The sequence below is a fragment of the Lolium rigidum genome, chromosome 6 (genome assembly GCF_022539505.1).
Source record: "Lolium rigidum isolate FL_2022 chromosome 6, APGP_CSIRO_Lrig_0.1, whole genome shotgun sequence".
In the NCBI taxonomy this organism is placed as follows: Eukaryota; Viridiplantae; Streptophyta; class Magnoliopsida; order Poales; family Poaceae; genus Lolium; species Lolium rigidum.
The window spans coordinates 157,340,097-157,355,650 of NC_061513.1; the positions used below are offsets into that span (position 1 = coordinate 157,340,097).

A 15,554-nucleotide genomic window follows, 5' to 3' on the forward strand; every position below is an offset into this window, starting at 1 on the left:
ATCCAGCGAACTTGCGGAAGTAGATCTTCTGGATCCGGATCCCAGCAGCGCTCCCGCGCACTGGGTGGAGTTGTCTCCCTCCCTGGTGCATTCTTCGGGGAACGACACGGAGAATAAAATTAGAGAGAGATATTTCTCTATTTAATTGTGTGTTTAATTGTCCCTATGACTCTCTTTATGTAGGGGGTAATAAGCGGGTAATGTGAGACAAAAGAGAGGAGGTGGTGGGATGGAGCCGGCCGGCCCTTGGACAGGCCACGCCCGCGCGTCCCCTCCCTCGCCCCGAACGGCCCGAGTGAGCTGGCCCACTTGGCCCGGCCGGCCACCCACTCTCCTCTCCCTCACGGGACCCTTTGGCACATGAGCCCAATAAAGGTAGGAGTGCCTTTTTAATTGATTAAAAACATATTTTTAATCAATTAAATATACTTTAATATAATAATCATTTAATTAACATATTAAACATATCCTTCAATTGCCATTTGTATGAGACACCTCCCGAACTATTTGGAACAACTTTCTGACATTTTTGGAACCCTACTCTGGATATATGTCTCAATTCCAATGACTACAAAACTATCTCGAGTTTCGTTGAACCCTTAAGTGTGTTAGCCTATAGTTCGGGAATAACACAACCATGATTCGGGACAATGTCTCCAGTCAAATTGATCACTAGGGGGGTCTCGATAACCGTGGTAATCTCTATGCATTCCACGAAGATAAAATAGTCGTTTGAACCATTGCATCAAGTCTTAATCCTTTTGTTCATTTGATACGGCACTCGTCCGGGACATGATCGTCGGTATCACAATACCTAGTTCGGTCTCGTTACCGACAAGGCTATTTTAACTCGTTCATGTGTGATTCCATCCTCATGACCTAGTCATACGTTGCGAAGCTTTCATGGATGTAATCTCACCGAGTGGGCCCTATGTATCTTTCCGTCATGTGGACGAACAAATCCTGCTCTTGATCCATACACCTCAACCATCCCGCTGGAATACCCAACCACACCTTTATGATCATCCTGTTACAGTGTGACGGTTGATGCAGTCAAGGAAAGCTCCGGTGATAATGATTAGATACGATATCACGGTCTAAGGACTAAGTCACTACGCACTTTAATAAACATTGTATCATTGATGACTTGATCGTATTACAATACTTATGTTATGGGTTTGTCCATCATATCATTCATCCAATCGATATGATCTTATTGTCAATGACATGTGTGTCCATGATCGGGAAAGCCTCGATCAACGATTAACCTCAATGAACTAGTTATGCACTCGTGTGCTTACTAGGGACTATTTGTTTGTTTACAATACCACACATGTATTAATGTTTTCGATTAATATTGTTATAGCATGGCACGAAACTAATTATGAATATTTAACATATAATAAATATCTATTTTGTCTATAGAGAACTATGTCCAACACTAGCACCACATTTATAACTTCTCTAATCTAAATGATCTTTGCTGAGCTTTTTAACCATTTGCAGCAGAAATTCAAACTTTTATGGTCTTTTTTGCTCACACCATGTTAGGTGGAGTAACTAGTTGGTTTGACAAGTTTTCATCAAATCCAGTTATTTAAAATGGAGAGATCTAGCTGTTTTCCGACCTAGATTTTCCGAAGGGTTTGGTATCATTGAGTCCACACATATTGGATAGCGTGACCTAACTGAAATTGCCAAACAAACGAACGTGCCGTAACTGCTTTTGGTCCATCCTAAGATAACAAATCGCTTATGTCTAGTGCTCAAATAAGCCGACCAAACTGGTGTTACCCAAGGAGCCATAGAAGTTTTTGTTTGCTAGAGGCTACAAATAGTTAAAAGTTTGATAAATGATCATTTAGATCAAAGAAGTTCACAATTATATGCAGCTTCGGCACCTGCCCTACCAGCTAGTACTCGACAACCAATAGCACATACAAATTGTTGCATAATCGCGCCATTGTGTACACGCTTCCGTGATTGCTGCCGTTGCGTTTATTTATTTATTTTTGAATGGGAGAGGATCCGAGACGTGATTTCCTTGTGCTGGTGAAACGCCGCTTCCAGCCTTGCGTGTTTATCATCACTTAAGCTGTCGTGTCAACGCAATCCTTTCCTGTGAAAGGATATCCTCCGTGACCGCAAAGCACGATGAATGTCTCGTGTGATCTACGAGTATAGATAATAATAATTTCATAATATTTGACAGGGTCATCTCACCAAACATGTGTAGTTGTACTCCCTCCCTCTGTTTATAATTACTTTGCGTTTTAAGTTTAGGTTTATTTAAAATTATATTTTACAAAGTTCGACAAAATATTTAGAAAAAATCAACATCTATAATATAAAATCTACAATATTAGAGTCATCATAAATTATATTTTAATGTTATATGTATTTTGTATTATGGTTGATGATATTTTTTATACCTTTAGTCAAATCTAACAAAGTTTGACTTTAACTAAACTTAGAACACTAATTATATAAATACATAGGGAATATCCAACTTTACCTTGAAATGCCCTCTCGAGACGAAGTGAAAATCCCCGAAAGACTTCGGTGCCTCACCATTCCCAATTCCCAATCTCACACAAACCGCGCCACCCATAAGGGGACGATGTTGACGCAAGGAAGCAACCAAAGGAGATTTTGGCCAAAAAAAAGATCATCGACTATACTGCCTTTGGGTCCTTGACATGCGGGGTGTACATTGCCTCCCTCGTCACCACATCCTGATCTAGGAGATTTTATAATTTGCCATATTTTACTTAAAATTTTAGTAATTTGCCACACATTACTTGGCCTTTTATTATTTGCACACATTAGACCAGTTCCTTTATAATTTTCCATATGTCTCCCTTTACATATCTATTCATTTTTTAGCTTCAAAATATATTGTGAAATACACTACTTAGTACCCCACTTGGTTGGACCGAACCAGGTCTGATCGATTGATGATGAACTCGCTCACTCTCCTTATGCAATGGAGGAGAAACAGAGGAGCAACACACGCCCGCCTGCCACCACTAGTGATGCAAGTGGTCCATCATTAGGGTACCCTTAAGTTAAATGGTACCTTAATGATGGACCACTTGCATTCTATAGCCACTACGGATGGATCACACACAAATTATGTTCTTCCAATATTTCCTTTGTTATCAGGTTTTGTCATTTTTGTTGTCCCATTAGAACCAACATATAGTACTTGAAACTGAAGAAACCCCTAGCCATCTTATGAGCAAACAAACATGCAATCTTACTTTGTTTAGCAAGCCACGAGGGAATAGGCCATTCCAGCTGCTTTAACTTCAGATATGCAAGCTGGTGTATCCTTATGCTGGCTCTTCAAATGAACACACTCCAGCCTGATTGAATGCTATTGTACTCCATAAATGCAGCGTGCAAGACAATTATCATAAAACTCTTAATTTTAGTTACTAGTCATATCCATGTTTCGTCTCGTGGTTTTCAAACAGTTTTTGTAGTGCGGTAACGAATTGTTCATGAACCTGTCTCTCCTCTGCTGCAGAAGCGAGTTTTGCTTCAGTGTTCCCCCTCCCCCCTCTTCAAGCTTTGGTTCCTTGTGGATGATGAGGATTTCTTGGTACCTAGACTAACTTCTCTCTTCACCTTTAAGCCTTGTTCGATTATTCCCGTGCACACAAGGATTAACGTGGAATGAAATGGATTGACGAGGATTTTGGCTTACAAGAGATTTAGTCCCTTCTGATACCTTTTGATCCACCTCAACCCTGGTGAACCGAACGAGCCCTTGGTAGTTTAGAGAGAGGGGAAGGACACCGAATTACACCTCGATCGATATTTGGTTGATTGATCCGACCACATGGTTCGATCCAGCCAGGTATTATTTGCCACAGGGTATGAGTAATGTATTCCACAACGTATTTTTAAATTTAAAAATAAGTATATTTAAAAAAGATAAATAAATAAATTATAATTAATCCGATAAATAATTAAGATGAAGTAATAATGTGTGGCAAAATATAAAAGTGTGACAAGTTATAAAATCTCCTGCCCGCCTCCTCCTCCTATTTAGGCACCGCCCGGGCGACGCCCCAACTCCCTCCCCGCAACATTCATCTTCCCCACCACGCCCAGACGAACTCGAATTCCCCCGTACCCAGGCGAACCTTGCCCGCAATGCTGCCTCTTCACACCGGGGACGACGCGCGCGAGGCGGCCGCGCTCCTCGAGGGGAGCGACCCCGCCGGCCGCCGCCGCCGCTCCTCGCCGGTGCTGTCCGCGTCCCCGAGCCCCCCGGGCTGGGATGGTGGTGGCCTCAGGAGGCAGTCGTCGTTCTTCCGCCAGGACGTCGCCCACGCCGCATCCGAGACGTACCTCGTCACGCGCCTCACCTTCAGCCTCCTCCGGTACCTTGGGTAAATTCCTTGCTACTGCTACCTCTCGCCCCGTCTCCCTGAGAATTCAACTGGTCAACGGCGCGTTTGATGATGATACAATTGCGTGCGATGGACTCTAATTGTGTTCCCGGGACCACACGACTGTTCAATGTTTTCGTGTTTTACCGACTTTGTTGTTGCGTACCACATCACGTTTGTCCAGCAAAAATATGAAATTAACACCCGATTCTTACTTTTCGTGCAAAGTGCGATGTCGATCTTCATCCAGTGGGTTTGGTTCGGCCGTGTGTGGTTTTATTTATGAAGCGGAGCGAAAGCCTGTTTCTTTTGAGGATCTTCATTGAAGTGATAACTTACCGAAAAATAAATCGTGTAATTGAGAGAATTGAGAAAAGAGGGTAATTATGATGCATTCTGCCTTGTGAACTTTGTTGGCTTCGAAAACCATGTTTGACATGTTCACTAGAACAATACAGCTATTAAGTTAAAATCGTTCACTTATGGCCATGGATTTCGAGTCGAGCGACTAGTTGACGACTATTTCATTGTTGAACTAGTTGCTGCCTTGTTCTTGGCTTCTTGCTACGTATGATACTTTCATTATTGCGCTGGACTGCTGGAGTGGTGGTGTTGAACTAAATTCTTTCCTATACAACTCTGATTGATTTCAATCTTTTGTAGGCTGCTAAACTGCATTCTTTCCTATGCAAATTTGATTACATGTTTACATATTAGTATGCAATTCTTTCTTATGCTGTAGTGGTGTTAAACTGCATTCTTTCCTATGCAAATTTGAGTACATGTTTACATATCAGTATTAGACATGAGTCTTGACTAGTCCACACGAGTCTTGACTAGTCACGACTAGTCTATGAGTCGCTGCCCCAAAACGACTCGTCGACTCGAAATCCATGCTTATGGCTGGTAAATAAGTTATACAGCTTGCTATTGAAAATTACAGGGAGTATTTTAAGCATTGTAGTAAGTTTGGCACAGCGAAGCCATGCAAATTCTCACTTATTGTAGTTCAAACTTCATTTCTCTTCCCGCGTTTCAGATTCATTGACAATTTTTGACCTTTTTATCAGAATGTATATAACTACTCTTGGCATCTCATTTTCCATATCTCTTCTAATTCTTTTTTACTTCCAGGTTAGGTTACCGCTGGATGAAGCAGCTTCTTGCCCTCGTGGTCTATTCTATATTAATTATGCCAGGTTTTTGGCAAGGTAAATTGCAGATAACCCGTTACCATTTCAGGGCTTGTGCTGTTTTTATTATCCATATAAAAGAGCATGCAGGTGGATATCTTTGTTATTACTGATATTCATGTGGTCTTCTCAAATGGACCCTTGCATGGTTGGCTCATTTCATTAGAATACAGCATCATCAATATCATATAGCATTCTGAAAGCAGTCTCTCCTTGTTGCAGTTGCGTACTACTATTTCTATTCAAGTCAAGTTCGTAGAAGTATTGTTTATGGAGAACAACCAAGAAACAGGTAACATAACCAACCCCCCACCCCAACCTCCCAAAAGACACCCCTTTGTTTGTTTGGATTTAATGACAGCTGTAATGTACAGGTTGGATTTGTATATACCCGAAGATAGTAGCAGACCCTGTCCTGTGATGGCCTTTGTAACTGGTGGGGCCTGGATTATTGGGTGGGTGCTAATAGTTTTGCAACTAAGTGTGCATTAACCCTTTGTGGTAGTTTCCTTTGTTGACGAGCTTGCTCGAAATTTTCAGTTACAAGGCCTGGGGTGCCCTTCTTGGCAGGCGGTTGGCGGAGAGAGGAATCATAGTTGCTTGCATTGATTACAGGTGCTGCTGTTTTTCATTAAATTCACTTCATTTAATGTTGTTGCTAATATGAGTTATAGTTGTTTCACTTTTTATTTGCTTGACACAGTAGGCATGCATTTTTTTGCAGAAATTTTCCGCAAGGAACAATAACCGACATGGTTAGTGATGCTTCCGAGGGGATTTCATTTGTGTGTAACAACATTGCTAGCTATGGAGGTGATCCTAATCAGTAAGATACCCATTCTCATTTTCTCAAAGATTACTACTGAAGGGTCATACAGATCCTTTTTTTCCCCTTAGCTTAAGTTTACATGCCAATTCATGGCATTTGCTTAAGAAGATGTGAGATTTAGTTAACCAGTGACTGTCAACAAGATAGCAAAAAATAATTGACGAATCACTCAGAAAAGTTGACTTCTTCTGATATGCGTGTCACTGAACACTTTTAGAACTTTACTTAAACCCCCTTTTAAAAAATATTTCCAAATACTTGTGCATTATGCTGATGGCATATATTTATTATATTGTTTATTATCTGTACTTACTGACTTACTATTTGATAATATAACTTCCACCTGAGTTATATGCATGGAAATTCAATTATCATGACTCTATTTAACCTATTTGGATATATGGTAAACCTGTAGGGTCTACTTGATGGGTCAGTCAGCAGGAGCACATATTGCAGCATGTGCCCTTATGAAGCAGGCAGTAAAAGAATCTAGCGGGCAACCCGTTTCTTGGAGTGTTACACAAATCAAAGCATACTTTGGTTTATCTGGAGGGTGAGATCTTCTGTTGCTTGCTGATTAACTTTGATGGTATGACTATTTTGACAACCACTGAAACTGAAGAAATTACAAGCATCAGAGTTCCTGTAAGATCTACATTTTAGGGTTTTTCCAGTTCTCCTTAACACCCACAACCAAAGTTCAGATATCACATTGTTTACGGAATATTGAGTGATTGCTCTGGAAGATATTATCGTCGTCCATATTTGGTCAGATACTGGGTAAATATTAGCTTGCTTTCTGCATATTCAAAAAGTAATTACTGGGATCAGTTTTTCTTGTGTTTTGGATTTGAACGTGTCTATGACAACTACTCTTAGAATAGGAGACCAAAACCAACCTTAGTCATTGTACTTTCATCCAGAGGTCTCATGTTTGTCTCCAAGAATGGATAAGCCAGAGATACTTCACAGAACTTATGGTTCATCTCATGTTGTTTGGTCATTTTGGGATGATGCCACTACCAACTGCCCGAACTGCTTCACCTAGTTCCAGTTTGACATCCACAATCATTAGCGTGATCTATGATGCATTATACACATTATGATTTATTATCTCAACCTTCTGCAACACAAAGTTGCTTCTAATCTAGAAAAGGGATATGATGATGCATCAAAATATCGCATTGAGTACGGCCAGTTTGTACTTCAGTTTTCTATACATTGTGATATTTCTTTCTGATCGGACTATAAATAAACCTTGGCCTCAATATTTTGTGTTTTCCTTTCTGAGAATGTATCTTGGTCTGGTTTTGCAGATACAACCTTCATAATTTGGTTGACCATTTCCATCAGCGTGGTTTGTATCGTTCAATATTTCTCAGGTAGTGATATGACTATGCTTTGGTCCATTTATTTGATAATAAACTGATATAAACACCAAGCACAATTTTGAATTGCTCTCATTTTTTTGAATTACTGTTTCAGCATAATGAACGGAGAGGAATCTTTGTCGTCTTATTCTCCTGAAATTATCGCCAAGGAGTCAAGTCCTCAGACCGTAGCTCTACTACCTCCTATTTTCCTTATGCATGGAGCAGCTGATTATTCAATACCATCATCTTCCAGGTTTGTCCATATGCCTTCTGGAGATGTTTATTTAAGACAATGAAGGACAAACCTACCCACCTACCCTCCAAAATTTCCTGATGTTGTGGTAAAAGGAACTCTTTTTACTGTCCATGTCCATTTGGTCTTTAATTTTGTAAAACAAACTTTCCTTAGCTTCTTAATTAAGGCAATATCTGCTCATGATCCAAGTTATGGAACTTCGATGAACTGAGAAGGCCGACAACAAATATTCTTGTTCGATTCGTAAACAATAAGCAAGCTGGGGTAGGGTAACACTCTTTTGCAGTTACAGTGTTGAACTTTTTTTACTTAAATGTCCTCACATTTCCTTCTCCAGTATTAGGCTTTTAGCAGGTATCCTAAAACCTAAACTATACGTAAATACTGGAAAGTTGAAAGATATCATTCACAGTTTCTGTTAAGTACAACACCTGAGCTTTTCATACAGCACACCTCGTTATACTCCAGATGATAGTATATTTGTCTAAATACTGGTATGTTAGGGGATTGACTGACTAAAACACCAAATTATGTTGGAATATTCAGCATTAAATGACAACTATTTCACCTGTGACAATGAGACTATGGTTTGAGAATCTTTTTGAATTCCTACTCATCTATATTTTGCTGCTTCCAGTGCAAGGTTGATCTGTAGTTTGTTGGATGGATTAATATTTTGTTGGTTTCTCCCTTGTTAAACCAACATAATGTTTCCCAATTTGACGATACAAGTTATTCTGCTTCTTTCATGTGCAGTCAAACTTTTGTAGATGTCCTTCACCAAGCTGGTGCTCAGGCCAAGTTATTATTGTATGAAGGGAAAACACATACAGATATATTTGTACAGGTGACAAATGTGGATTCTGAGTTTCTGACAATGAATGAGTTTTCCATGTCATAGTATATCATAGTAGCTATATCTGTATAATCCAATTTAATATGCATCCTAACTATCTACTCAAACAAAAAGGAGTTCCTTCGCAATTAGTCTTACTGTTACTTTATTAGTAAAACTTGGTGGATTTCTGGAATGAGTACCTCCTCAGCGTTTCATTGAAATATCTTAGGTTGTTGTATGAAAAAATCCTCCCGGGTATAGACAATGAGCCAATGAGGTTACGCGTAACTGAATCTTATCACCGATCATGTAGTAATGATGGATTGTTTTACTTGGGGAGGAGGTAGTAGTTACTATATTCATTCATTTATGGCTGGTGACTGTATCTGATGTTCCATAGTCTGGTTTCTGAAGAGCTACTTTCTGAACAGTTCGTAACGGAAATCTGAAGGCAAGTTCCTTTGCTGCCCTGGGACTGTAAAAATATTTAAGGGAAACCAGTATTAGCTGATCTCTACGGATTAGGTTCAAGAAACCTTGCACCAAATGTAGACTTGTATCAGTTACATTATCATATTCATGACATCTACTCTTAGCTACTAAGAGACAGATCTTATCACGTCTAGAAACTCACTTTCAGTAGTAGTATTTGCATAACTAGCCCTCTGGTGGTAACTGCAAAACTACTGTATAACTTATTAATTCACGGGATTAAAACATGTAGCCTAATTATGGGCTCTTATAGTTGTTGGCTTGTTACTCTTGAGTTTTATTCTAACTTGTTCATTTAAATCTTTTCACAGGATCCTCTTAGAGGTGGAAATGATCCTTTGGTTGAAGATGTCCTGTCTCGTATTGAAGCTGATGATGTAACCTGTGGAATTATAGCTTCGGCGCCTACTCCAAGGCGCCTGGTTTTTGAGTGGCAATTGAGATTGGCCCGTTGGATTAGTCCCTTCTAATAGGTATTTGTTGTTTTCGGCTTTCCCCTTTAAAAATATTTTGCCTTATTCACTTGCCCTGCTAAATTTAATTTTACATAGTAATGTAATAATCTGCTATGATTCTCATTAATCTATAAGAAGGTCTAAATTGTGCTTAATTGTTCTGATATTCTGATGAGTTCATTCACTTTATGTGGTAAGAATAATTATTTCCGATGAACATTGATGTTGACTGAACTCTTTGTTATTCCATCTACAAAAAAGAGTTGAAAATATCAACTTTGATGGTGCGCTGGACTGTTTGAGTTTGGATAGTTGACACCATGGCTCATTGGGTCCTTTAGAATGAAAGTGAGTAATTATATGTTTCCTGTATCCACAAGAACAATTTTAGTTCATTCTTCTGTTTGCCACTCTGGCTTTTCCAAAATAATGTGGAAGGGATCCCGATCTTCACTAATTTGGAAGGATAACTAGCCTAGCAAATTCGAGAATGAAACCCAATAACACATGCCAATTTGAGTTTGGGCAGTTAAAACCAGGACCGAAGTGAGTAAATTCCGTGTTCTCCTGTATGGACTACGGCATTATTAGTTTATTCTTCTGCCTCCAATTATGTCCTTTCCTAATTGATACGGAGGGGATCCTGATCTTCACGAACTGAAAGGATAACTAGTGAAGCAAACTCGACAACGAAAGCCAAGAAACACAAGCAACACAAGAGCCTTTGGGAACTGGACTCAGTCTATGAAATCTCTCAATCGAAACTGAATTCCCTCACCAGGTCCTTCGATCCAACGAAATCCAAGAGCAACGATTGAGCAAAGAAAAGAGTTATTTTCCTTAGAGGAGGTCTTGGTTTTGGAGTTGCACGCACATGGCTCTCTGAACACTAAACAACATATCTAAGTCTAAGGAGAGGAGCTTATGGGTTATATGTAGTATTATCCCTTAGCTCTAGGTTTAGATGGGCCAAATGAGACTTAAAGGACAGTGGATCAACTTTAAGCTGCTGAAATATTCTAATCGGTGTTAAACACAAAGCTCAATGTTTTAGCTAGATATTTTTGTTCGTTTTTTAATGCAGCATGCTATTTTATGAAGTGCCCAGATTTTTTCTGTTTCTAAGTTGGTGTGTGTTCTCCAAAATTTTCCTCGAGTGTGATCGGTCATACACATACTGTTGGCATCATCAGCGTTTAGGGTGTTTGGCTGTGACGCTGTAACAGTTTTGTTTTACCGAATTTTCTGATCGTTTGATGATTGTTGTTGTGTGTGATCCTATGATTGTTTTGCCATGTACTCTTATTATTGATGACACAATGAGTTTGCTTTCTTTTTCAGGCAACACCATGCAGACGATGAATTCCATAGGATTTCAGGCGAATTTTGCATCATATATTTGCCAATTGAACCCGAACAAAAGTACATAAAGTGGGAAAGGGCACTGAAACATCAGGCAGGATTAAGATGAAGCGGATGGTCGCGGCCATCTCCAACCACCTGCAATTCGATGTGTATGACCTCGACATCGGCGGCGGCAGGTCCAACACCGAGCTGGGGAAACTGCTGGTCTGGATGAAGAACAGGTCCATATTGTTGGTCGAGGATGTCGATTGCGCCCTTACCACGGAGCCGTGGAGGGATGTGGATGGAGAAGGCCGGGAGCAGCCTGGCTTCCAAGAATCACAAGGTTAGCTAGTACTTGTACTAAACCATTAATCCAACTCATGTCGCGGGATTAATCGACATTCAGCCCATGAGCGCGGCTTTACTAGACAGTACGTACAAGCCTCTGATCTTAGCACGCCTTTTTTTTTTGGATTGCTTGTCAGAGAAGGTAAAGATATTCATGCACATGAAGGTAAAGTTATGTCTGAAGAGAACAATCACGATAAGACACTTCACAGAAAAAAAGGAACGCTTTGAAGCTTTTCAAAATCTGGCGAGGCGCACATGCAGTGCGGTCTTGGAGCATCTCCAGCCGTCTCCCCGGGAAGGTCTCCAAGATCCCTTTTTTCATCTGGATGGCGTTCCCGGAATCTCGTTTTCGCTCGGATTTGGGCTTTCATCCGTCCGACGAGCTCAGGTCATCCCCGGCCCCTCGGGGAGCGCTCAGGGACTCCGGACGAACCGAAGCGTGGGAAACGTCGAGAAAACTTCCCGCACGGATGGTGGCCCCGACTTGTCGGCGACAGAGGCCAATCGTCTTCCGCGCGCTTCAAAAGCCTGCCGCCGGTCTGTCTTTGCTGGACGCGTAGCTTCCACGCGGTGAGTTAATGTCGTCGCCTCGGATTCACGCGCGGCTCCATCTATTTATTGCGGAACCTACCGCGTCTGGCCGCATTCAGCCCTGTCTTCTCTCCCCAATCCGCCTCCAGCGAGCAATGGCGGGCCACGGTGAAGGCGCGGCGAACAACGGCTTCGGCCGCCGTTCCCGATACCAGTGGGAGGTGGGACTCCTGCACATGGCGGGCTACCCGGGGCCGCCGGACTTCCGCGTGCCCGGAGGATGGCGCCTGAGCGCGGGGGGCGTCTCGATCCTGCCGCTTCCGGTGGGAGGCGACGAGCTCGACGCCGCTATCGATGTTGTGCGAGTCACCCTTAGCGAGGAGCAGCGCGCGGTGGAGCGGTACCTCGCCGACAACTACGACGCCTGGAACGAGTTCTTCCATCTCCGCCTCTCCGGCACGAACGGGAACTCGCAGCGTACGACGGTCCTCCCCCTCCTCCAGCGCGTAACAACGCTGCCGGCCGCCGCTACTGGGGGGTGCGCCGGGCCGCACGCTCGCCAGTGTGCTTGCGCACATAGAGGTCGGCAACTCCCCCTTCCTGGGGATGCCGGGGTCGGCACCGGCGCCGGCTCGGCACGTCGTTCTTCAATTTCAATTTTAGTTTATGTTTCCATCTGGCCGAATTCAAATATATGTACGAATTCGGCCTATATATGTACGAGCTCGCCTATATATGTTAAATATCTTTAAATTTCGCTTATGTTTCAACGAATTACGCTTTGTTTTGTCTGAATTCACTGTTATTTGTCAAAAAAATTCATCCATCCTGAACTCACCGCTGAGAAAATAGACTCCCAGGCCAAAATTACATCCTGGGAAGCTCCAATCGGCTGGAGATGCTCTTACGGATCAGCATGCATCTTACAGATCAGAACACTGCAAAATCGCTTTATACAACTCTTTGCTTTAGTCCTTTAGAACTCTATTTAAAGGGAGCTTTGGGTCACAGCCTCTCTGAACACACAGGCCAGCACTGCATTTTCTCTCAAAAAAAAAAAAAAAAAAAAGGCCAGCACTGCATTGCTTCAGCTAGCAGCGAGTCACTTCTCGCCACTGTTTAAAAAATCGATATTTATCGTGAATCGGGTGGTAACCGATAAGATTTTGGCATATCGACTGATTTATCGTCGGCACAGATATTTTGACTGATTTTTCGATATTTCTCCCGATATTCAGTCGGCGGGCTGATATTTCGGTTGTTTTTCAATGACATTTCGCTCAAATCGGTCTGGTGGTATATATTTCCGTCCTATAATTTTGTAGAACCGTGCATTAGTTTAAATTTTTCATTTTTATTGATTTAAATGTTGTTCAATGCTCCAATACTATTTTTGTGTAATATATTATAGAAAATTTAGTACCAAAAATTAAGTTTTATCAAAACATAAGCCGATAAATGGCCGACCAATAAAATCGATTAATCGGCTGATAAATAATTAATTTTCATTTTGAGACTGACCGAGAAGTTAACTATTAATGATTATTTTTTGAACATTGCTCCTCGCTAAGCAACCCCAAATTCGTAATGCTGCTGTTGTTTGTCGCACCTACAGGATTTCCTGTTGTTCCTGAATTTTATAAAACTTGCACTATTTCGTTTCCTTATTTGATCTGATGCTAGCTTGTTATCAGTTATCACTTAACAACCTGAATTGTATGTACCGTGATGCAGGTCACTCTGTCCGGGCTGCTCAACATGGACGGCCTCTGGTCCAGTAGCGGCCACGAGCGCATCCTCATCTTCACCACGAACCACAAGGACCGGCTGGACCTGGCGCTGTCCGGCCGGATGGATATGCACGTCTACATGGGCTACTGCAGCTTCGCTGCCTTCAGGGAGCTCACGGCCACTCGCTCTTTGCGGACATCGAGGCGCTGCTGCCAGAGTTGGAGGTGGCGCCGGCGGAGGTCGCAGAGAGACCGATGACGGTGATGCCACCGTTGAGATGGTCGCGAAGCTGCTGAGGGAAAGGAAGACGGGGACCGGGGAAGATGTCGTGTACATCAAGCAGAAGACTTTGTATGGACTTTCTTCACTTATTATTCTATCCTGCTGTACAGAATGTGCTCTTTTGGTTCTCCACCGGTGCTCCCATAGCGGCCCCGATAGCATTTCTGGGGCCGGCAGCAAAAATGGGCTCGCACTGGTGCGCCCAAACGTCGGCCAATTTTTGAGTCCAATAAAATCGTCGGCAATCCCGTGTCGGCCCCTTCGTTAATGGTGCGAATCGAGCGTGCCGGCACCTCGCGGCACGTCTGAAAACGAGCGTGGACTCCGCCTGGCAGCCAGACACACCGATTTCCCACCTCCTACACACGTCCGAGCCGACTCCCACCCCTCTGGATCGCCACCGTCGCCGTTGCCGCCGCGCCCCCTGCTTGCAATAGACATCGCCTACTGTCTAGGAACCGTCGTCCATCGACACGGCTGCCACCCCCTCGACCGGTGGCCGCTGTTTCGCCCGGAACAGAGCTCACCGCCACCGCGATAGTATCGCCCCGCCCGCAAGGTGTTCGTCCGATTGCCGCGATGGACAGCGACGATGAGATGATGGTGCAACTGTTCACGGAGGAGCAGAGCACTCAGGCTGTTCGGCGGCAACAACAACAGCTGATTCTGACGAAGATGCTGCACGTTCGCCAGCCTTTCTTCGCCGTGCCTCGACGCGGCGGCTCAAAGCCAGGCAAGAGGAGGAACATCAACCGACATCGTGAAGCCGGCGCAATGCTGCTTGACGCCGACTACTTCAACGACGACGCGACTCATTCGCGAAGGAATTTTGGCGCCGGTTTAGGATGAACAAGGAGTTGTTCTTGAAGATTGTCCATGGCGTCAGGGAGTACGACAAGTACTTCATGGCCCAGAAAGATTGCACAGGTTTGTGGGGCTTCACCTCAATTCAGAAGTGCACTGCTGCAATGCGCGTCTTTCATACGGAGCTCCTCGAGATACAGCCAATGACTACCTACGGATGACAGAGTCGACATGTACAGAGACTCTCTACAGGTTCTGCCGAGCCGTCATAGCGGTGTTCGCTAAAGACTATTTGAGAGCACCAAGACAAGATGATACAGCTCGGATCCTGCAAAAGAATGCAGAAGAGGGTTTCCTGGGATGCTCGGAAACATTGACTATATGTCATTCTTGAGGTGGTGGCAGACCAGGAGATTTGGATTTGGCATGCATTTTTTGGCATGGCAGAAACAAACAATGATATCAACGTGCTGCAGCGCTCTCCGGTGTTTGCTAGGCTAGCTGAGGGACAAGCTCCTGCCGTGAACTTTGAGGTAAACGGCCACACATAAAACAAGGGGTACTATCTAGCTGATGGTATCTAACCGACGTATGCTACATTTATGAAGACAATTCCCTCTCCATCAAAGGAGATGGAAGCCTATTTTGCAACATGCCAAGAAGCAGCAC

General features: G+C 43.0%; 1 protein-coding gene across 2 annotated transcripts; it reads left to right on the forward strand.

Annotated features, from left to right (window-relative positions):
• The first annotated feature begins 4,098 nt into the window (after nucleotides 1–4,098).
• LOC124666593 (probable isoprenylcysteine alpha-carbonyl methylesterase ICMEL2) lies at nucleotides 4,099–13,956 on the forward strand. 2 transcript variants are annotated; one of them, XR_006990939.1, is made up of 13 exons: nucleotides 4,099–4,403; nucleotides 5,538–5,614; nucleotides 5,819–5,888; nucleotides 5,971–6,051; nucleotides 6,137–6,211; nucleotides 6,321–6,422; nucleotides 6,841–6,978; nucleotides 7,742–7,807; nucleotides 7,911–8,051; nucleotides 8,811–8,901; nucleotides 9,696–9,857; nucleotides 11,181–11,529; nucleotides 13,803–13,956. XR_006990939.1 is itself a non-coding variant. In XM_047203934.1 (12 exons), exons 1-11 carry the CDS (start codon nucleotides 4,165–4,167, stop codon nucleotides 9,852–9,854), a joined length of 1,239 nt encoding a protein of 412 aa, XP_047059890.1. In that variant the 5' UTR covers nucleotides 4,099–4,164; the 3' UTR covers nucleotides 9,855–9,857; nucleotides 11,181–11,620. The 2 variants fall into 2 exon arrangements, 1 of the variants encoding a protein (XP_047059890.1); XM_047203934.1 differs by lacking the exon at nucleotides 13,803–13,956 and having other exon boundaries at nucleotides 11,181–11,620.
• The last annotated feature ends 1,598 nt before the right edge of the window (nucleotides 13,957–15,554 follow it).